At 34.4% G+C, this 22746-nt stretch overlaps 1 protein-coding gene and 1 non-coding gene across 4 annotated transcripts; one reads left to right on the plus strand and one right to left on the minus strand.

Annotated features, from left to right (window-relative positions):
* Nucleotides 1–706: 706 nt before the first annotated feature.
* On the minus strand, nucleotides 707–12093 carry LOC145627155 (uncharacterized). Of its 3 annotated transcripts, XM_081679552.1 has the most exons (8): nucleotides 9966–12093; nucleotides 8804–9187; nucleotides 5605–5783; nucleotides 4351–4667; nucleotides 3668–3730; nucleotides 2493–2518; nucleotides 1934–2036; nucleotides 707–1826 (listed from the first exon to the last, which is right to left on the minus strand). In XM_081679552.1, the coding sequence occupies exon 1, from the start codon at nucleotides 11894–11896 to the stop codon at nucleotides 10133–10135; it is 1764 nt and encodes a 587-aa protein (XP_081535678.1). In that variant the 5' UTR covers nucleotides 11897–12093; the 3' UTR covers nucleotides 707–1826; nucleotides 1934–2036; nucleotides 2493–2518; nucleotides 3668–3730; nucleotides 4351–4667; nucleotides 5605–5783; nucleotides 8804–9187; nucleotides 9966–10132. The 3 variants fall into 3 exon arrangements, with proteins under 3 accessions (XP_081535678.1, XP_081535680.1, XP_081535679.1); XM_081679554.1 differs by lacking the exon at nucleotides 2493–2518; XM_081679553.1 differs by lacking the exon at nucleotides 4351–4667 and having other exon boundaries at nucleotides 708–1826.
* Nucleotides 12094–18301: 6208 nt separating this feature from the next.
* On the plus strand, nucleotides 18302–18408 carry LOC145629524 (small nucleolar RNA R71). Its single transcript, XR_014111690.1, has one exon. It is a non-coding gene; the product is annotated as a small nucleolar RNA R71 (small nucleolar RNA).
* Nucleotides 18409–22746: the final 4338 nt, after the last annotated feature.

Consider the following 22746-nt stretch of genomic DNA (forward strand, 5'->3'; position numbering starts at 1 on the left):
CCTCAAAACACCGCTACTTGAAGTAGCGGTTTATGAAATTAAAACCACTACCTCAAGTAGCGGTTTATGGGTTTGTTTTGTAAGTTTTTCTTTAAAAACAAAATATCTGTAAATCAGTAATTAGTAAATACAAACCGCTACTTCAAGTAGCGGTTTCTAATATGTAAACCGCTACTTGAAGTAGCGGTTTTCAGTAGCACGCCGCTACTTGAAGTAGCGGTTTTCTAATAAACTCGTTTTTTAAAAAAATTCCAACTCAACCGGTGATGTGGACGGTAGGGTGGGAATTAAAAAAAGAGTAGCTGTAATTTGAGAATTAGATAATTTCCCAACATTATATAGGGAAAGGGCTCTATAAAATTAGTAAAACAATTTTTTTTTTTTTAAAAAAATCCCTAACATAATTCAAAGCAATTAGTATTAGGTACTCCTGGAGTAGGGTAGAAATTGCGAATACGAAGAAGTATATTTGTTTTATCTTTTATTTGATATAAAAAAATCTTTCCTGTGATCTCGAAATAAATCCTACGTAAGCTAAATTTATCCTAAAAAACAAAGAAACAATCGGATGTCGAATACTTGTTCAGCAACAAATTAGGCTGGCAGCACTAATCCGAAGTGGTGATTTAAATCAATATCTAAATTCTCAAGTAAAGTTCATACTTCATAGCACGAATGGAGGAAAAAAAAAAAAATACAGTAATCTCAAGTTGAAGTCACCTGTATTTGACATCTTAATAAAACCATACCTATTGATAACAGTTCCGCAATTCCAATGACAGAATATCAGAAAACAAGCTTTAGCAATATCTTAGAGCCTAATATTGGCACACAAATACTACATATTCCCCGCTTCTTCCAGAACTCCTCACACTTAAAATCAAAAGATACAATACACAGGCGCTATGCTTGACGGGGAATGTCCTTTGCACAAACATTCAGCTACAGGGGAGTCCTAAATGCTTCAGTCCTTCAAATGACTAGATGAGAGATGACTAACAATTAAAGGCATGCTTGGATTGAGGGTAGCATACAAGTGAGGGGATAAACAATTTAAAAAAAATGAAAGTGAATATAAAGAATGATGAAATATTGGAGTAACTGTAAAAGGATTATGTAGTGATGGTGTGAATGTAAAGTAAAGGGTTGATAAGATTAAATAACCCAATTGTAGCATAGCCTAAGCTTCAATTTTTTCAGAATATCAACTGCTGAACTGCATGGTACCAACACATTTCTTTGCCTGTAAATGCAGGATTCAGTGGAATATTACTATGGGGTAATCATAAAGCTAAGAATTTTCAATATGAGCCTGTAGTCAAGAATTCAAGATGAACCGCTTGGCAATTAAAAAGTTGCTCTGTCAAAAAAAAAAAAAAAAAAAAAAAAGGAGTGAAGGTTACTAATCCTACAAAATTTCTTTAAGGACTTCTGAAACAGTATCAGGCTTCCAGCTTCTTCAAATCGAATTTTGGCAAGAATTACTGAAATAGAAACCGCGGAATCACACAAAGCATTATAAAATTAGACACCTGATCAAGCATTCTAAAAAGGAGTGAAGGTTACTAATCCTACCAAGTTCTCAAATTAATTATAGCAACTTTTACATATGTGAATATGTGATACGTAATGGTAGTTCTCCAATTGCAGAATAAATGGCTGCAAGTTCTACCTTTGAATCATCAATATATAGCCAGTTTTAGCTGAGCTCTAGAGTGGTTAGCTACATCAACTTTTCTCGTGTATACTTCTATGCATTCTTGTTTAAGCTCAAGTAATATCATATCCCTAGTTATTTCAGGCTTGCTCATTTCATCCCATATTATCTATATAAAATAACAGGCAAAAAGAACAGAGTTAATGACTGATGAAAACAAGATAAAAATAACATCCTAACCTTGAAGAGCTGAAGTGCAATTAGCTTGTATCATACCTGAAAGTTCATACAAAAGAGACCCACAAGTAGTTTTCACTTCTAAAAGAGGATCATTCTGAAAGTCATACTAAGAGAGATTTTAACCAACATATGTATCAACCTGCACAAAAGTAAAGGAACTCCAATTCAATAATCGGACCAAAACTAAAGTCAAACATAATGCGCAAGCACCAAAATACAATGATTCATACACTAAATGGTGCAACCAAACCCAACATTCACGAATTCCTATAAGATAAACTGCTTTAAAGAGCTCTAAATTGGCTTTAACAAGCTTATATTACTAAGGAGTCACTGCTAAGTTGAGTCCTGATTGACCCAATAATGCACTAAGCCAGCACCATGACACCACAACCCATAAAGTAAAACAAATGTAAGCATATATAGCACAATAATATAATAATCCACAAAAGGAATGTAATATCGTTGATGTATACAAGAAGCTGCTCAAACAATGGCATCTTTGACAAAATCTATGAACAACTATGTACAATTAATTAACTAAAGAATTTTCTCAACTATAATCTATCAATCATTTATTTATAATCCACAGTACCTTTCATCATTAGAAATCCCCAAAACCTGTCAAATGAAGAATACAACAATCAAATGAAGAATACAGCAATCAACCGAAGAAGGCAACAATTTTATATACTTGTATTAACCAAAAAAAAAAACACACACACACACCTAACTTCAGGTGATGAAAATTACAGATCTCGCAATATTTCTAATCACACTTAATGTAAAAGAAAGATATATCATTGCTCTAAGATTGAAAATGAAAAGGATGTTAGTTATTGATGCACATAAACTGACAATTGAATATACAGATTAGTTTAGAGTCTTATTGAAAGAATTAAAATGGTATGTGACCCTTAGAAAGTTAGAAATCCTTTTAGATCTCCCACTTTCTCTCAGAAAAGCTAGAATTCCTTTTAGAATCCGTATTTTCCCCTATAACCAACCTTCTTAACACCAGTATTAGAAACCAAACTACTCTACATCAAACCACCACCTCCTTTCCCTCTCCTGCCCTGCTCAGACATCTTCTGCAACAACCTAGCAGCAACAACCTAATCTCAATCTCTTCTTTCCTCTTCTCAGGCATCTTGGTAGCCTCATTAATCTTATTCGGCCTCCTCGCATTCAAATTACCCGTCAAAATATACTTCAAATCTAAAGGCTCCTTACTATTTGTCCCTTTTCCTTGTCTCATTTATCCTTCGTATCCCCCCCCTACCAACCTTCTTGTTCCCTCTTCCTCTCTCCATCTAACTCTATTTTACGGTTTGAATAATTTTCCCAAACCCCCATGGACCTTCTTTAGTAACTCTTTTAAAGTGTTTTGTATTCCGTATCCCAAGTACACTCTTGATATGGTCTCTTAAAAGTGATCTCTTTCTCTCTCCTTTTATAAGCTTGCAAAGTTTATAACATAACCAATACTTTCAGTTTCATTGATTGAAATGCAATGTTTACACAACTGCCTTTGGCACTAAAGACAGGACCACCACAATTTCCTAAGTTTATGGCAACATCCAGCTACAACAGTAGTATTGCAAAAGAAATCAGCAAAATGAGATCGAGGCCAAACTTAAACATGAAGTCATGAACACAAACCTGCAAGCCACGTATATAATTACATAGATTTTAGTGGTCTGAGAGGTACTTCAAAGATTCATCTAACCTTTTCTTTTATGTTTATATATTGACAAGGATAGGAACTACCTGTTTTGTGATGTATATCTTAAGCTTGTAAATCTTAGAGCATCAGAAACACCAGCATACAGTCTGCAGATAACATACAAATTCAGAAAAATTAAGGATTGCTTATCCCAGTCAATAAATGATTAATTGTATCAATCATACGCATAACATCTCCGGAGTGTCTAGATTTTCCACGAGAGTGTTCAGTAGCAACAAAGGATTATGATGTGAGGAATTTTTTACAAAATTCAACTTTTTTTTATCACCAAACCTTGTCAAAGCTTCCTGGCTTATCCCTCAATAATTAAATAGATTTTAAAAACCTCTCCTGTTAATTCTCTTTAAGTGATATAGTGTTGAATGACTTGAATCTGTTCATAGGATATATGCATTGTGCTTCAGAAATCATTTTACTCAAATCCAGATAACCTATTGAATGGGGTAAAAAAAAAATCTACCAAACATGCTTAATAATATACATATATGAATTTCGAGAAATGAGAAAATATTTTATGAATTTTGCTTTTGAGAAGAAAAAGATAGTGGTTAATATTCCCTCAGTAATTCGATAATATCATTTCTTCATCTAAAGTTGAACTAACAGCATATTAAATAAGTATATTCCATTGTCGTAGCTCACGGAAAAATTCACTCTCATAACAAAAATTTAATAAAAACAAATACAAAATTTAGCAATACCATACATATTACATAGACAGGTTGCTCAATCTTCCACCTTCAATTCACCCTCATCTTCTCTATCAATAACTCTCAAGGCTGCTGTTCAAAATGACTAATGTGCTTCAGCTCAGCCCTGTCTCATTTCTTCCTTCACGTTGCACCTTTCTCTCCTCTCTCGCGCACCCCTTTATCATACACTCACCAAAACAAGAGAGATTAATTATAAAATCATCTTATGGCCTATTTCTACTCTTGTCATTTTCATCCTCACCTAACTTCGACATAAGGCTTTTTTTTGCTCCTGCCATGCTTTTCCACTTTCACTTATGATCTTTGATGCCTATCAATCACATACTATGCCATATTAAACTCGACATTGGCCATATAAACACGACCACTACATTATCAAACTACTATCTCCTTCCGACTTTAGTTGACACATTACAAGTTCATATGACAAACAATTAACCAATAAAAATAGTACAAGACCGATAGACAATCATATCTCTTATCATTAAGGCTGTATTTGGCTCATCTTATTTTGTCTCCTAAACACGGGTAGTAAAAACTTTATAGAGAAAAAAAAATGTCTGAAATTGTCTTATTTGTATGTAACTTAACTATTGGGAAACCAAAGAGCTAATACACAGGTGCCAAAAATAGTCCATCGTTTGACCTACTATTTAATTTTGAGAGACTGCGATGTTATGTTTTGTAATCCTGTAGACATTATGCTGAACTTGAGTTCATAAAGATTCTTTAAAGCACGCAGCTGTTCTGGTGTAGTTTTCTGACTAAAATAGGTGACCAAAAAAGTGTAATCCTCTGGAGTTGCTTTTGTTTTCTTGTAGATATAAATTGTTCTTTCAAGTAATTGTACTTCAGCCAAACATTTTGATGCTGAAGGTTATTCCCATTAGCATTTTCTAATCCTTGGTATATTTCACATTAGCAGAAATCTTATAGCTAAAAATAAGTTAATTACCCCAGTATAGCTAAATGAATCAGAATTAATTGATTTCAAATTTCTCACTAAATAAACAAAAAATTTACAATAAGTAGCAATTACCTATGTAAATTATTGTCTAAGATTTCCAAAATTGTGTGTGCTAATAAAATGTTGGGTAATTTTCCAATTTTTAAATTCTGTCATATTTTTCTTGAATTTATATTTAGTTAAATTCTAGGGTTTCCGAGAACACTCAGTAATCCAAAATCAAATTGATCAAATATATCACCAGAAATCATCAATATGAACAAACAATCAAGAAGAGAACCTTGACGGCGGCGGCGGCATCCGCGGTAGAAATGTCAATGGTGATGAAAAAACAAGAGCCCCATACCTCAAATCTCCCTCTCTCGCAGAACCATAACGAATGGAGTTTTTGATCTTCTTCAGGAGTCCAGGGTCCTTTCTTAACACCTTCTTCGTCACAACATGGAGGTCTTCCCATATCTTAGTCAACATCCAAGATAATATTAATATTGCAGCATCAGATAAAGGACGCAAGGGCAGAATCTTCTTTTTAACCAGTAAATTAAGGCAAAGTGGTCACTCACTGTTCAAAACGAACAATAGAAGAAGCTAGGCATACACATGGACTTAAGAAAATGTTTGCTAATTCAATGGTAAGATATAAAATGCCTGCTTATATATAACAAGAGAGAACATAACTGTCTATAACCGCCATTAGAAAGTAAAGCAGGTAAAAAGGAAAAAAAAAAAAAAAAAATTTGTACATGTGGTGTGGTGTAGACCTGGCAAATGGGTCATTCGGGTCGGGTATGGGTCGGGTCATTTCAGGTCGGGTCAAGTTCGGGTCAAAAGATTATCGGGTTAAGTTCGGGTCAGGTCGGGTCATTTTGGGTTTCGGGTTGATTTCGGGTCGACTGATAATCAGGTCGGGTCGGGTATCGGGTCAACAATTCGGGTCGAGTTCAGGTCGGGTCAAGTTTGGGTCGGGTCAGTTTAGGTCGGGTTAATTTTCGGGTCGGGTCAGTTCGGGTCAGGTCAATTTTCGGGTCCAATTTCCGAGTCAACTTTGGGTCGGGTCAACTTCTAGTCGAGTCATATTCGGGTGATTCATTGGGTTAAATTCAACTCTGTATATATATTTATTTATTTTTTGACGAAAAACTCACTATATTTATTAAGGCTATTTTTTTCATGGATTATAGTAATTGTTTGACTTTTATTAACTTTTTTTTTTTGTGTGTGTTTAGAACTTTAGGCTAAGAATCACTTTCAGGATCTCCTGAAAATAAGAAGAACTAATTGAGTTATACCTCACTCTCTTATTGATATTAGTTTTAATACGTACTCCTATTATCATTGTCATTGTTGTAATAATTTCTTTGAATTATTCTTGTACTCCCTTCGTCCAAAATTACTCTCAACGATTTGACATTTTGCACTATTCACACATCTCACTTTGACCATCTTTTTTAGCTATTATATGAAAGTCAATGTAGTCATGTAAGATGTTGTTGGGTCTATTTTAATGTATAATTTCCTAATATAAACTTTTTATACTACCTCCGTTAACTTTTATTTGTAACTTTGGGGTATTATTTGTGAGATATAAAATGTTCCAAAATTGCAAATAAAAGTTAACGGAGATACTAACTTATATAATTATTTACTAAAAGAAGTTAAAGGTCGGGTCATTTTCGGGTCGGGTCAACTTCGGGTCTCGGGTCAACTTTGGGTCGGGTCGTTTCGGGTCTCGGGTCAACTTTGGGTCGGGTCGGGTCGTTTCGGGTTTCGGGTCAAGGTCGGGTCAGTTCCACTTTGGGTCGGGTATGGGTCGGGTCGGGTTAATTCGGGTTTTGGGTCAATTTCGGGTCACTGGTTTCGGGTCGATTTCGGGTCATGGGTCGGGTCATTCGGGTCGGGTCATCGGGTCTGGGTCAGGATTGCCAGGTCTAGTGTGGTGTGTTGTGTTGTAAAATAGTAGAAAGATAGACATACTAATTCAGATAATTTCAAAAGATGAATAGAATACCAGAACATAAAGAACACATTGCAAAACAATAATGAAGATAACCAACTGCCTACTCATTAAAATACGAAAGAGAAAAAGATTACAGATATAGACATTACAAGCATATATAATATGACTTGTGGACAACAGAATATAAAGAACCAACATAAAATCCAAACACTTCAAATAGAAGGAATATTACAAATGTCAAAGGCAAGAGTGCAAGACCAACTACAGTTTTTTCTTGGTAAAATCTTGTATGAGAGCATTGAAATTTCACTTTTTTGAAGGTAGCTTTTTATTGTCTTGTAATAAATTAGCAAGAAGCGCTCTTCTAGTAATAGTCCGTACTACTGTAACTCATATATTCTTGCACTCAAGCAAACACAGCAAAAAATCGTTACCCTCCTAGGTAAAAAAAAAGTCACATTTTAAACAAACCAACCACAACAAGTTTGACACTTTGACTTCCCATTGATACCATTATTGCATTGTTTGCAATAAACCTAAGTCGGTCTTTATCAAGAAAGTCACTTCAATGTCAATTAGTATGAGAAAAAAAAAAAGAAAAAAAAAAAAAGAGGCCTCCAACAACTAACTATAAGAACTGAAGCCAAGTAGAAAATTATATACGTTTTACCAAGATTTCTTTGAAGTACAAGTAATCCAACTAAGACATAAAAATCATACAGTTCACACTAATCTTTTATCTTGTCAATGATATCAGGAAACGTATTTGATATCCTCAGATCTCCGACATCAAGGATGGGAAACATAGTAGTTAGTCTTTGCCAAATCTGATTTAGATAGAAGAGTGTTCCTTCTATCCTTTGCAGTACATGCAACATTACATTTCCCAACAATAGCTTAATAAAAAAAAAAGGGGGAGAAAATTAAGATAATTTTCCTAAATTCTTTTAAAACATTTCGACCATGTAACCCCATCCATATTCACAGACTGTTCTTGCAGGGAGCATCCTAGTATTAGACAAAATTACACCTGGCTTGCCAAAAGGGAATATAAACATTGCTCTTAACAGTGTCTCGATAAACTTTGATAGTTTGATTCACCAAGTCCATAGATTGGACAGCTAGACCTATACAAGGTTGATTAATGATATACATCATTTTCTTACAGCAATTAATTGTTTCATCCAACCATAAAGTTCTGAGTACAATATGGCTATAGTGCCTACTGATTCATTTGGATATGTGCCCTTAATACAACATCTACAGAAACTCTTCCAAAGGAAAGACAGTTTTCACTTACGAATAACAAAAACAAGGGAAATGTTAAATAGATGCACAAAGCAAATTGGAGTAGTTAGAACAAAACTACCTATTTTTGTTCAACCAATATATATTCATTGGACTCATAAAGTGCATAAATTTGATAAGTAAAGCATTCACAGTGATTCCCAAAATACAATTTGTTAGCTTGCCAGACATGGGAAATTATTAGGAAAGTGAACAAGAAGGTAGGAGAAATTACCAGAGGAATAATGTTGGAAACTCCTTGGCCCTCACCAGAAGCCATAAATAGGTCATACTAAAATGGCTTGTACTCCTTAAGAAATTGCATACATCTATTGGGCAGAAAAACCATATAACTTTCTTTCTCTTGCTCCTGTTTTTTACTCCCACGTCTTTACAAGTTTAGCTATATCTGTATCTTTCGCACCTTGACCATATAGGTAAACACAGTCATGAAGACACTATTTGACACCTTGATAGGTAAAAGACTTGTAAGAGTTAATTTCTGAATCATCTGTTACTATCTTGATTCCCCATTTGAATGTTTCTTGGCTTTCCTCACAAGTTATGACATAGTTTGGTGCTTTGGTCACCTAGAAGAAACCATTGATCAACACAATACCTGATAAGGAAAGAATTACAGTTACATACTCCAAAAACAGAAAGTACTATCCACAATTGAAGAATAAAACTTGAGCAAATAACAGCATAAAAAACAATACAGCAAATCCTTGCTGCCATTGAAGCTAACAAGGAGTAACAATTCCATTTTTGACACAAAAAAGTAACAATTCTTAAACGAAATAGAACATGCAAATTCGTACATAAGCTTCAATCAGAAATATACATTTATACTATCGACATACTGCACTACCAACACGTGATTTTACCTAAAAATTAATACGAGGAGCACCTATTTACTCGTGGTTTTATCGTAAATTTATCCATGACGCTAGATGAGTAATTGAGTATGACACAACAACAATTCAAGTAAAAAATACTCCATAACAAATTAAACGAATGTAAGCTTTAAAACAAAGTAAAAAGCTTTAAGCATACCGATTGTTTGTAGAGATCCCAGAAAATGACTATTATAAAATATTAAAAATAAAATAAATTGTTCTTTGTCTAGGTTTGATATAGAGAAAACAGCAAAGCTCACAAAGACACAAGGACAGGACTGTTTTGACGGTGGTCGGAGTACTACACTATGAGATTCACTCTAGACTTTGAATAATTTTCTAATTTTCTACTTCGTATTAAATAAAAGAGATCTTTATATTTTTCACAAAAAAGAAAAAAAAAGAAAAAAAAAAGGGAGAGAGAGATCTTTATAACTTCAAATAATTCCGTAAGACTAATAACTGTGCTAATTTAGGTAGTACAATAATTAATATTACCTACACCAGTAAAGAAGGTAGTTGAGCTAGAAAGCTTGAATGAACACAGAGCAAAATTACTTATATCCCGTCATTCTTTTCCAGAAAAGGGTATCCGTATCCCTGTCCAATTTCGACATGCTGCATTGAAATGCCAGGATACAAAATTCACTCAGCTTAATGGGAGGTCAATTTAGGTCTTGCATGTGCTTGTAAACATTCTTTGAGATAAGCTTTCTTTCCAACAAGTGATTCCAAAAGACCTCTAATAAGTTGCTCTCACTTGCTTTTGAAGCACTTAAACATTTATATATTCTTAATGTTACACTTAACCTCCTCTTGTACATCTCATCTAATAACTCTGAGGTCTCCCTTCTCTTCCCTTCTTTAAAGTAGGCAAATGCCAAGCTAGTGTATACAAGACTGTCTCCCTTGATTCCTTTCTCTTCCATACAATCAAAAATTATTTTAGCCCATTCAGTTCTGTCTTTTTTACACAGACTTCTAATAAGAGCTCGATACACTGAGATATCAACAAATAGACCTCTCTTTGCAAGCTCATTTGGCAGTCTTGCTACTGCCTTTTCATTATCCAGGTGACAGTAAACATCTACAATCCACGAATAAGTGCAAAAACTTGGAGAATAACCCGCATCAAGCATATCAAAAAGCAGCTCTTTTGCTTTATCTATCTCTTTGGCATTGCAGAAACCATGTATAAGTGCCTTAAAAGTATATTGATCAACCTTCAACCCACCCTCTAACATCTTGTTTCTGACTTTTAAGGCAGATTCCAGATCTCCTATCTTGCAATAAGCATTTATCAATGTATTGCAAGTAACATTATCAGGCTCTACCTTCTTCTCGCTCATCTCATTCAAAAGCTTGTTCGCATCCCGTATCCTCCCTTGTTCACAAAGTTTGCGTAGAATCGAATTATAAGTAACAACTGATGGATAGACACCTTTAGCCTCCATTACTTGGCACAACCTCAATGCTTCCTCTACGTCATTTGCCCGACAATATCCATCAACCAAAGTGGTATATGTCACAAGGTTAGGTTTTGCACCCTTGATATCATTAAAAAGCCTCAAAGCCTCCCTCATCCTACCTTCCCGACAAAATCCAAATAACAGGCAATTATAAGTCACAATATCGGGTGCCACACCAGCATTTTCCATCCTGTATTGAACAGACAAAGCTTCATAGTGTTTACCATTCTTTACATACAAAGAAATCAGTGTATTATAAGTGAAAAGATCAGGCAATATGCACTTCAATTCCAACTCATTCAACAACTGTTCCGCCTTTTCCACATCCTTAGACTTGCAACAACCATGAAGCAACACATTATACACATGAATATTAGGATCAATCTCAAGTTTCAACATCATATTGTACATTTTCCACATGGTAGCAGTCAACCCCACCTTCACTAGAGAACTCAAAAGTACAGTACAAGCATGTAAATGAGGTTTAATCCTATTAATTTTCATGTACTCAAACACTTGAATAGCATCCTGAGTCATCTTAGAATCAGCATAATATATCACTAACCAACTCAAAATCTGCGAATTCGAACCCGGGTCATGCTGGGCACCCACAAGGGCATTCAGAACAGTGTGGGATGATAAATAATTCTTAAGAGCAATTTTCTGAAGCAAATTCTGTGCAATTCTAAAGTGGTTGTGTTTTGTCAACAAATGAATCATAGACCAAGTTAATTCAAGGGAATGCTTATACCCAGGAATCTTTTCAACCCATTCATAAAATACCCATGAATCATAATAATCTAATGAAAGATGTGATAATATTTTCTCAACTTTTACTGAAGTCAAATTAGAACCAATTTGGGGTTTTAAAAATTGGTTCCAATCACCCTTTAATACAACTGCATATAGAATTTTAATTGATTTAGTTTCCCTAGAAACAAAAGAAGCTAAATTGGGCATGATAGACTTACAATTGCTGTGTATCCAACTGGAAAAGAAGATCCTTTGCTTTTAATTGAATGCAAGGAGAAGAAATTGGTTCGATGAAAGAGAGGTTTTGAAAATTTTTGAAGTTTGCTCTGTTCTTCCTTCAGTTAGGCTTTTTGTCGAACAGTTGGTGTGCAAGTGTTTTTTCTGTTTTGGATTTTGGCGTGAAGGCTGATAACTTGATAAGTGGTTCGACGTTGAATATTTGGTTGAGGCCTTGGGGTGCATTAGAGCGTTATTAAAGTCATTGTAATTTGGGGATTAGGGTGATTTGTGATTGAAAAATTTTAGGCCGGGTTTGGAGAAAAGGTGAAGTTGATTGTGTTAATTGATTTTAATAAGTTGATTGTATTAACTGATTTCACTAACTTATTTTATTAGTTTATTGTAGAAAAGTGTTTGGTAAAATAGTTGATTGTTTAATTCTAATTGATTATGTGAAATGACCAATAAGCTAATTATAGGGTAGGTGATTCATATAGGTTTTTTTAATTAAATGGGGGTATCGATGTCATTTCACCATAAGAATTGAATAGGCTAATTGAAAAACCTTCTAAAAGAAGTTTTTGAAAAAGAACTTATTTAGTGGAATAATCTCTTTAAATAATATTTCCACCAAACACCTTAAATTAGCTTATTTAATAGTCAATAAGCTAATATTAGTCAAATAAGCTAATTTTGCTCAAATAAGCTAGTTACCAAACACAACCTTAGTACAGAAAAGTGGAATACAACCTCTTATTTTATTTTATTTTTAATGTTCTTCAAAGTAGGTATTGCAAATAAATAAATCTTTTTTTTTTCAGCAAATGTTCGGGTTTTTTTAGGTATTTGCATTAAAGAATTTTTTTTTTTTTTGACAAGAATTAAGAAATATTAATTAAATATAATTACAAGTATTAAACATTTTGGCATTAATAGAATCATAGTACAAATTATTATTAAAAAAAATCACAATATTTAATTATAGATAATGATAGATTAGCATTACAAATTGAGGGTCTGTTCTGTTTCGACTATTTTCAGTTAAATTCAGTTCAGTTCTTAATTTCCTTCTATTATAAAATATTCAGTTCAACTCCAATAAGTTAAGTTAAGTTCAGTTTAGTTCAGTTTAGTTAATCAGAACAGGCCCTGAGTTTATTGTCAAATTATTCTTTGGTTACAAAACTCTTTATTTCCTATTAATTTCAACGTTCTCTTTAATAATTATTATTAAAAAAAATTAAAAAAAAATTAAATAAAATAAAAAAAAAAAAAACAAGCTCTTCCTTTCAAGTGGTAAGTGGGAAAAAAAAATCTTCTACTTATTTCTAAAATACCAAATTACTTATTTCTCTCTTCTAGTATCTTGTCTAAAAAGTGTTCCAATATCTCAACCAACAAAGACGGTTCTCAATCTTTTCACTTCGTCCATTGGAGTGCACCTTTACCGACAGGTGAGGTGTTAACCCTAGGTTCATAACTCGTTGTCCAGCCGTACTATAGTTGGTTTTTTTTTACTTAGACAGTGACTGGTCACGTCACCTCGATTATTCCAATGATGAGATGCTCTTAATTAGCTTTTTAAATTTAATTTTATATATTTGTTAACCCCTTTTTATTTGGCAAGTTTAACTCAAGCAAATTAGCTAGGTTGACCAAGCTAATTTAATTTGGTTCAAGTCAATAATTTGCGGGTTATGATCAAGTTGGGTCATGTATATGTGCTAGGAATAACCAAACATTGATCTTAATCATCTTACAGACCACATAAATTATGTATATATATATATATATATATATATATATATATATATATATATATATATATATATATATATATATATATATATATCCTCAAGAAAAAAGGGGAAATTGGGAAGAAAAAAAAATATTTTAAAAAAAAATATCCTTTGAAAGATTGAGAAAATATATTCCTTCTTTATCATTAAGAAAATATCTGCATATTTACAATGTACATGCCTTTGTCAATTATTATAGGCTAAACTCTAACTAATTGTAAATAGGTAAGAAAAAAAAAATATTTAAAAAAAAAAATCCTTTGAAAGATTGAGAAAATATCTTCCTTCTTTATCATTAAGAAAATATCTGCATATTTACAATGTACATGCCTTTGTCAATTATTATAGGCTAAACTCTAACTAATTGTAAATAGGTAATTATCATTGCCTTTGTCAATTATTATAGGCTAAACTCTAACTAATTGTAAATAGGTAATTATCATTTATCATTTGTATCGAGCTAATTATATATATATATATATATACACATACATATATATGATAAGTCGTATATTGAGCGTGTTTTTAGAGTCCATTTAGGTAGTTTTCAAGATTAGATTAATTGTTCATAGCTTGTTTTGGTGTGGTTGTGATCATGTTGTGCTTTTATGGGTAGTTTCGTTGTTTTTGATGTATTTCAGGATGAACGAGACTAATTTGGATGGTCACGAGAGTTTGTTAAGGTGGAAGAGTGATGATACCAGTGTCCGCCCTGGGAGGGCAACATTGCCTTGGCAGCCAGGGCAAAGGAAGGAGAAGAGAAGAGCAAATTAGTACATAGATGTATCTTACCCCCATCGCCCTCAGCCAGGGCAAGGCTGTCCGGTCGGGCGCGAGAAGCAACAAGTAGAGAATATGACTTTCGGAGCTTATAATGTTGATAACCTCACTTGCCCGGTCAGCCCGGGCAACCTTGCCCTGCTAGGGCGATGGGGGTAAGATACATCTATGTACTACTTTGCTCTTCTCTTCTCCTTCCTTTGCCCTGCCAGGGCGGACACTGGTATCATCACTCTTCCACCTTAACAAACTCTCGTGACCATCCAAATTAGTCTCGTTCATCCTGAAATACATCAAAAACAACGAAACTACCCATAAAAGCACAACATGATCACAACCACACCAAAACAAGCTATGAATAATTAATCTAATCTTGAAAACTACCTAAATGGACTCTAAAAACACGCTCAATATACGACTTATCAAACTCCCCCAAGCTAGACCAATGCTTGTCCTCAAGCATTGAAACATAGAACACAAGAAGAGTAGGATGGCCCCTCAAGCAAGAATATATGTGCGAACGAATTAAAACCAAGTGAAAAAACAAGAAATGCAAGTTAGTGATTATAAAACCACCATAAACTTCAAGCACTCGGAATTGACAACCAATCTTTCCACACATCTCCTCTAACCAACTCAGTCATATATGAATAGCATCTCACTTTAGTTGTGCAAATAAAACAAATAAGCCACTCATGTGTTTATAAGGGTTAGAATAAGAAACCACTCATCCTAATTGCAATTATGCACGTCGACTTCATGCAATTGTCCTCTTTGGGTTTGCTTATAGATTTTCTCCACTTATAAAGCGATGATGCAAGTACGGAAGTCATGAGATCCTAAATAAGGGTAGGCTTGGTTATATGGGGTTAGACGATGTCATTTGGGAATGTGGTGCTCAAAAATAACAAAAATCCTAATCCCACTACATAGCCAAATGTCGGGTTCAAACTAAACCAACCTTATATCCTCCGCACAACATATAAGCATGCCCTTATTCTCACTTTTCTTCACAAGACAACATAGATTTCCATGACAAATATTGCTTTTTTTTCTTATTCATTCTCATTTTCTCATTTTTTTTCTTTTTTTTTTTTTTTTTTTTTTTTTTGAAACTTAGAGCATACACAAACTTATTTTTCTGATTTTTTTCATTTTTGCTCTTTTTTTCTAACTTCTTTTTTCTTTCTCTTTTATTTTCCAAACACAACTCAATAGGGCATAAATAATACATTGATTCTCCATCAAATAAACCTACAAAAAGGCTCTAAGGCATAAAATGTAAGGCGTCAAAGAAGGGGAATCATGGCTCAATTTGGTTCATCCTAAGAGTTAATGTAAAATAAAAAGAAAATAGAATAAGCATCAAACACCTAAGAAGTTTTGGCTTTAATTATCTAAAAGGAACTTCATCACTCTTCCACATTGCATCATAAGTCTCAAATAATCGCAAAGCAAATCCAAGAATCAAATTACATGAAGGAAAATCTAACACACATGAAAAAAGAATGGTTGAAATAAGATATATCAGTCAAAGATGGCTCAAAAGTCTCACATAGGTACTCAAGCTATCCATATTGGTCGAGCGGGGAGACCATTCTAGCCACAAACAAGTTCAATTCCAAATCAATCAGTGAATGGGTTTTCAAAAACAAGTTTTTCAATTTTAAAAATCACACATATATTACATATCATCATCGAGGCATAGTCGTATAAAAAACCCAAAGCAGAAAGTAATCCCTCCATCAAGCTAAACTTCACATTGTCCTCAATGTGAACATATATTGAATAAGAACAAGCAAGGGAAAAAGAAAACTAGGCCCTACTGAAAGAGGAGGGATCATACCTAAGGGCGGAGCTGGGACCACCCTCAAAATAACATCGCAACATATCCCCAAGACACTAAAAAAACAAAAACAAGAAAAAGAAACTAAAAGGAAAATAAAACAAAAAAGGAAATGGGTTGCCTCCCATTTAGCGCTTGTTTAAGGTCTTTAGCTCGACCCTTCTTTAGTAGCTCAACCTGGGTCACCACACACAGAAGATACTCCATGGTATTGTTCATTAATATATTCACCTCCAAACGACTCTTTCAAATTAGAGTTGATGAGCCTTGTATCCGAATTTACTTTGATGTAGCTAAACCCATCATGTGGTGGAATATTGTCCTTTTTGCTCACAAGATTTCTATTAGAAACACACTTATCAACCAAAGGGTTAGTAGCATCGATTCTCAAACAAGTACCACCATCGAAAGTAAAATTATGGTCATTGAAAAGCTTAAACACAACTTGTTTATCTTGAGCTCTTATGGTCACTTGTCCTTTAGGAACATCTATTAGAGCTTGACTTGTAGCAAGAAAAGGGTGACCAAAGATGAGTGGGATCTTATGGTCTTCTTTCATATCCACTACAACAAAGTCAACAGGAAAAACAAGTTCACCAATCCCAACTAATACATCTTCAACTACACCCTTAGGGAGTCTAACAGTTCTATCATCCATATGAAGAGATATAGGAGAGGGTTTAAGGTTTTTCAAACCTAATTTGTCATACACTGAAGAAGGCATTAAGTTAACACTAGCACCCAGATCACACAAGACCCTATCAAAATATGGTTTGTTTATCATACAAGGGATAGTAAAACTACCAGGATCGTGCAATTTAGGTGGTAAGCTATCATGTAAAAGATAAGGACATTTCTCCTTTACTACCAAACTTTCTAATTTCTTATCATTATGATCATGATCTAGAATTTCTTTCACAAAATTTGCAAATTGAGACATTTGAACTACAAGATCGGAAAAAGGAATGGTAGCATATACCTTCTTAAGAGTCTCGGAATACTTCCCAAAATGCTTATCGAGCACAGCTTTTGATAACCTTTGCGGGAAAGGCATCGACTCCTCATATGCTTGTGGAGCAACATATTTGGGACCTTCTCTCTCATGCTTCTCTATTCTTGACTCCACATTACACACTTTCTCTTCTAATCCACCCGTAAACAATTCATCCCTCTTCACGAAAATTGCATTGCATTGTTTCGTTTGGACTTTTGCTTGATCTTGAAGAGTTGTTAGATGACTCACTTGTTGTGAAAGTTGAGAAAGATGAGTCTTTATCCTCTTATTTTGAGCGGTGAGCAATTGGATTGAGTTTTCAAAGTACTCATTTTGCTTTGCTTGTAGCTCAAATTGCTTTGATATAAGCTCTTGTTGTTGAATTTGGGAGGTAGTAAAAGCCTTCATAATTGATTCAAGATCAAATGTTGAGGTTTGGGGTGGTGGTAGTTGTGTGGATTTATGATTGAAAGGTGCCCTTGCTTGAAAAGCAGGTGGTGGTTGAGGATTCACTTGAGCCTGATTGTTCATATATGAGAACCCTTGATAATTTCTCCACCCTTCATCAAATGGCCTTTGTGGAGGTTATGGTATAAAAAGCATTAGCTTGCTCAATTGTCATTCCATCATAATTAGGTTGACACTCTGTTGCAGTATGGCCTTGCAATCCACACATCTGACAAGTTTCCATCGAGGATCAAGGGGACTCAGCTTGGAGTTGATTGACTTTATGAGTTAGTGCTTGCACAGAACTAGTCAACATGGTTAGAGCATCAACATCATGTTTATTACCTATGTTGATAGCATTTCGTCCCCTTGGATGGTAATTATCATTAGCATCCATCTTCTCAATCAAATCCTTAGCATCGATTGGGTTCTTCATCATGATAGAACCTCCGGACGCAGCGTCAATGTATATGCGAAACTCATGGTTCAAACCATTATAGAATGTTTGGATCAACATCCACTCTGGAATACCATGGTGAGGGCATTGTCTTTGCAATCGCTTAAATCTTCTCCATACCTCATATAGGGATTCGTCATTGGATTGATGGAAAGTAGATAGCTCGTTCCTTAATTTTGCGGGTTTCTCTTGCCCTAAGAATTTGACTAGAAAGGCCTTGGCAAGCTTGTCCCACGTATCAAAAGAACCAATACCTTCATCTCGTAACCACTCCCTGGCTCTATCCCGTAGTGAAAAAGGGAAAAGGCGTAGTCTAATAGCATCATCAGTGACACCATTGAGCTTCATAGTGTCACACTTCTCCAGGAAACTATCAATGTGAGTCACAGGGCAATCATTCGATGAGCCTGCAAAAGAATCATTGGAGATGAACAGTATGAATTGGGGCTTCAACTCAAAACTCTGAGCAGTGACAGGTGGTCTAACAATACTGGAGAGAAATCCGGTTGTTGTATCCGGAATACCATACTCCAAAAGAGATTTTGTTCCCGGATCAACCATGTTTCTTGTATTTCGATTTCTCCTTCTTCTACCTCTTCGTCTTCTCGCAATAGCTTCGATCTTAGAATCAAAAGGTGTTAAATCATCTGAACCTGAACTTTGAGTTTGCATGCAACAAAGAAACTAAAACGGGAGATCAAAGACACAAGGAACAATAGCCGAAGCAACAAAATATATGCTTAGTAAAAACGAATCACAAATAACTAGAATGAAACCGTTAGTCCCCGACAACGGCTCCAAAATTTGATAGGTGTGTCGCGTACCTAACAAAAATAAACCTAACTAGACCACTACTATGTAGACGGGCAAGCAAGGGTCGGATCCCAAGAGACTATGGTTCAACTAATTAAATAGACTCAAGCAATTACTAAGCAAGTAGCCAATTCAAATAAGTAAGAATCAATAACTAAAGAGATAATTAAAACGATTAAACCTAAACAATATGACAATTCAATGCTAAAAACATCCAAGATCAAGCATCACCACGAATACAATTAATGCAATAGTCGTTCTACCCCTAACACATAGTTCAATTGATTAAAGAGGAAAAGTAATCCCTGAATAGTACCAATGGTCTCTCCCGAGTTATCAATGGCTTCCCTAATCACACTCAAGCCTACTTCCGTGGAATCATGTAAATTAAAGACCTTAAGCACATTACTCTGACTTCCTAATCATCCATTCAACTACTCCCTTGATGAACTTCAAACCCTTAACTGATTTATTCAAATCCGTCAAAACCCAACTCCCGTTGCGATAAAAACAAAGGATTAATAACAACACCAATTATCCCTAATCTAGTATTGGCATAAGCATAATCAATTAAGCATATATATCAATTACAATTATTATTAGAGAATTTAAAGAATTAAATCATGCATTAATCATATTCGGGTACCGCTAGATCTTGGAATAAGAAAACTACTCACACATATTAATGAAATCAAAAACAATATTCAATGAAGAAAACATGATTAATAAGCATTTAAAAGTAAAAGAAGAAATAAAGATGAATACCAAATACTTGAATGAAGAAAAGTACCAATTATTGATGAACAAAGATCAAAACTTGAAAGTGCAAATTAATCTAGATCTAGAGAGAATATTAGGGTTCTAATGAAGGTTAAAAGCTGCTAAAAAGTAATAACGAAGTATGTTTAGTTGGGATTTACAAAGGGTATTTATAACCCTTAAGATAAGAAACCCGAAAATAGTAAAAATACACTTCCCGAAACTCCGCCCGGTCAGCTAGGGCAAGGCTTTCTTATGTGACATTGATCTTCAGGCGGAGTTTTAGGTATTAATTTTGTTTTAAAAACCAATTATACGTTAGTAACTTTAAAAATAGATTAAGAGTTAAGAACACACAAAAACAAAAGAAAAAACAACAAAAACAAACAGAAAGAAAAAACACAAAAAGGAAACAGTTAAAGCACTAAACTAAAGAGCAGCTCCCCAAATGAAGACTTTACTCTCGAGTTGGCACCATCATCGGTCTAGTTGCTCCCTCAAGCTCCTCCAATAAAACCGCAGTAAGATCCTTAGGGACCGGTAAGAAGATAGTAAGGGGTTGAGATGCTTCCACTTCAAAATTGGCCAGCCAATCCGCAACACGATTCGCCTCCCTGTAACAGTGTTCAATGGTGACGTCCCATCCCTCTTCCCTCGAGATAAGGGCACGACACTTTTGAACGATAACATTCTAACAACAACTTCAGAATCCACACAGACTTGAACCTTCTTGTGCCCACCATTCCAAGCTATGGCTAAGCATTGGAGCACCACAAGAACTTCAGCCTTGGTATAGATACAAATGCCACAATTAATTGTGAACACTTCATGAAGCTCCCCTTTGTGTCCTCGAATCAATCCACCACCAGAAGCCAGGCCCGGGTTCCCACACGCATCACCATACGAGTTTAGCATAACCCAGCCAACTCTAGGCAGACTCCATCTCACAAATATCTCTTCTCTCTCTTTCTTTTGGCCGGACTGTGAATTATGAAATGCCTCTCCCACGCCCTCTTCACCGTGGCTACCCCTAGCATATATAAATGCTACTTGATCTACAGGAATATTAGATGCATCCCCATCAAAGCTCCTAGTATTACGCCACTTCCAAAGCCACCACAAAGTCAAAGCAAACATTAAAGCAAATAATACAGTAACTTCAAAAATGAAATATTTAAGTTATATTTTAAATTAAAAAATAAATACATTAAATTAAAACCAATTAATAATAATTATTTTTAGTTAAAATATCCAACAAATTGTATAAGTTGTGTCACTGGCTCACTGCGTGTGTTCTTTGTAATCTAATTTTTCTATCATTGTTGTGAGTAGAGCATAAAAAAAGCGACTTACAACGAAAAGTGGTTAGAACAAAACATAACCGGGGGAGTACTTTTTATTCTCTAGCCAATTTGCAAACGTGTGCACCAATTTTCATTTTTCATCATACTTCCACTGTTTGCTTAAAAAAAATGCATATTTTATTTTGAAGCAATAATAATGAAGAGCGGGATGAAATTGAAACATAATGATTTACTACGTATATAATGGATGGTTTAAATTTTAAAAATTACAATAAAGGTTGTGTTTCTTGACACCCAAATATTTGAAATTCATTGTCATGTAGAGCTTTTTTTTTTTTTTTTAAGATTGTTTTAATTTTGGAGGATTTATGAAGTGCTTTTCCTCAATAATGCTCTAAAGAACTACACTCATAAATACATTTACACTTTGAACTACATTCATAAATACATTACTCTTTCACAATTTTCCAACCTGCTCTCTATGTCATCATCTATGTACTAAACCACTTTTTTTCCCTCCTGATTTAGCCCAAAACTGCCGTCTGAATTAGCGGTAGCCAATCAAGGAAATTGTCAACTCAAATGGTGTTTTTAAGGCCGAGAAAACCACTAGTTGATGGTTTGTTTATGGTATTCTATTTTTTGTTTTTTATTTTTCAAAATCATAGGATATATGTCACATAATGAACCAAAAATTAGACAAACTTATTAGAATCGTGATATTTTTGAGATAAAGTGGAACAACCTTATTTTTATTTTTTTGTTTTTAAAAAAAACAAAAAATGATGTCAAACATGTCCTAAGTTGGTAGTTTTCCATTATATTTTGAAAAAAAAAATTTGATTGGTTATCAAATCTACGTAATCATACGAAGTACAAATCAAGGGGTGAATTGTGAAGGTCAAGCCAAGATTAATAATAATCCAAATCAATACAGATTAAAATCGAGGAAGTACTAATGTAGGTTTGATATGTATTTGCAAATATTGCAAAATATTGTAAAGCTCATGGGGGTGAGAGAAAGGAGGAGAGAGATGGGCACGTGAGACCAATTGTAAATGTACCACTGAAAGCTTATATAATCTCATTGACTATGTAGTGATACTATTTCTACACATAGTTAATACACTAAATGAATATACAGTACCATTGAATAAATATACTGAATGTTCAATGATACTATTTGATCATCTAGTGATACTATAAATCACCCAATGGTACACTCTAAAACTAGCAAATGGGGGTGAGAGAAAGGAGGAGAGAGATGGGTAAGTGAGACCACTTTTAAATGGACCATTGAAAGCTTAGATAATATCATTGACTATGTAATGATATTATTTCTATACGTAGTGAGTACCGTTTAATGAATATATAGTATCACTACATATATACATAGTACTACTGAATGTTCAATGATAATATTTTATCATCCAGTGGGTACATTTGATAACCCAATGGTACTACTCTTAAAATTCAGAAATGCATTTACGTGAAATGAACCCAATACCCCTCGTTATGTATTTACTCATACATCACAAATCTCCCTTTGGAAGGCCTCAACAAAATCAAATCTTAATTGGCTATATCGATAATTACAAAAGTTGACATAATGTTAAATTAACCGAGCAAGAAGACTATA

This window comes from Chenopodium album, chromosome 4 (assembly GCF_948465745.1).
Source record: "Chenopodium album chromosome 4, dcCheAlbu1.1, whole genome shotgun sequence".
In the NCBI taxonomy this organism is placed as follows: Eukaryota; Viridiplantae; Streptophyta; class Magnoliopsida; order Caryophyllales; family Amaranthaceae; genus Chenopodium; species Chenopodium album.

Excerpts from the sequence above, each read along its gene's own strand:
- LOC145627155 (XM_081679554.1), bottom strand. The coding sequence starts at position 11,896 with ATGCCCAATTTAGCTTCTTTTGTTTCTAGGGAAACTAAATCAATTAAA.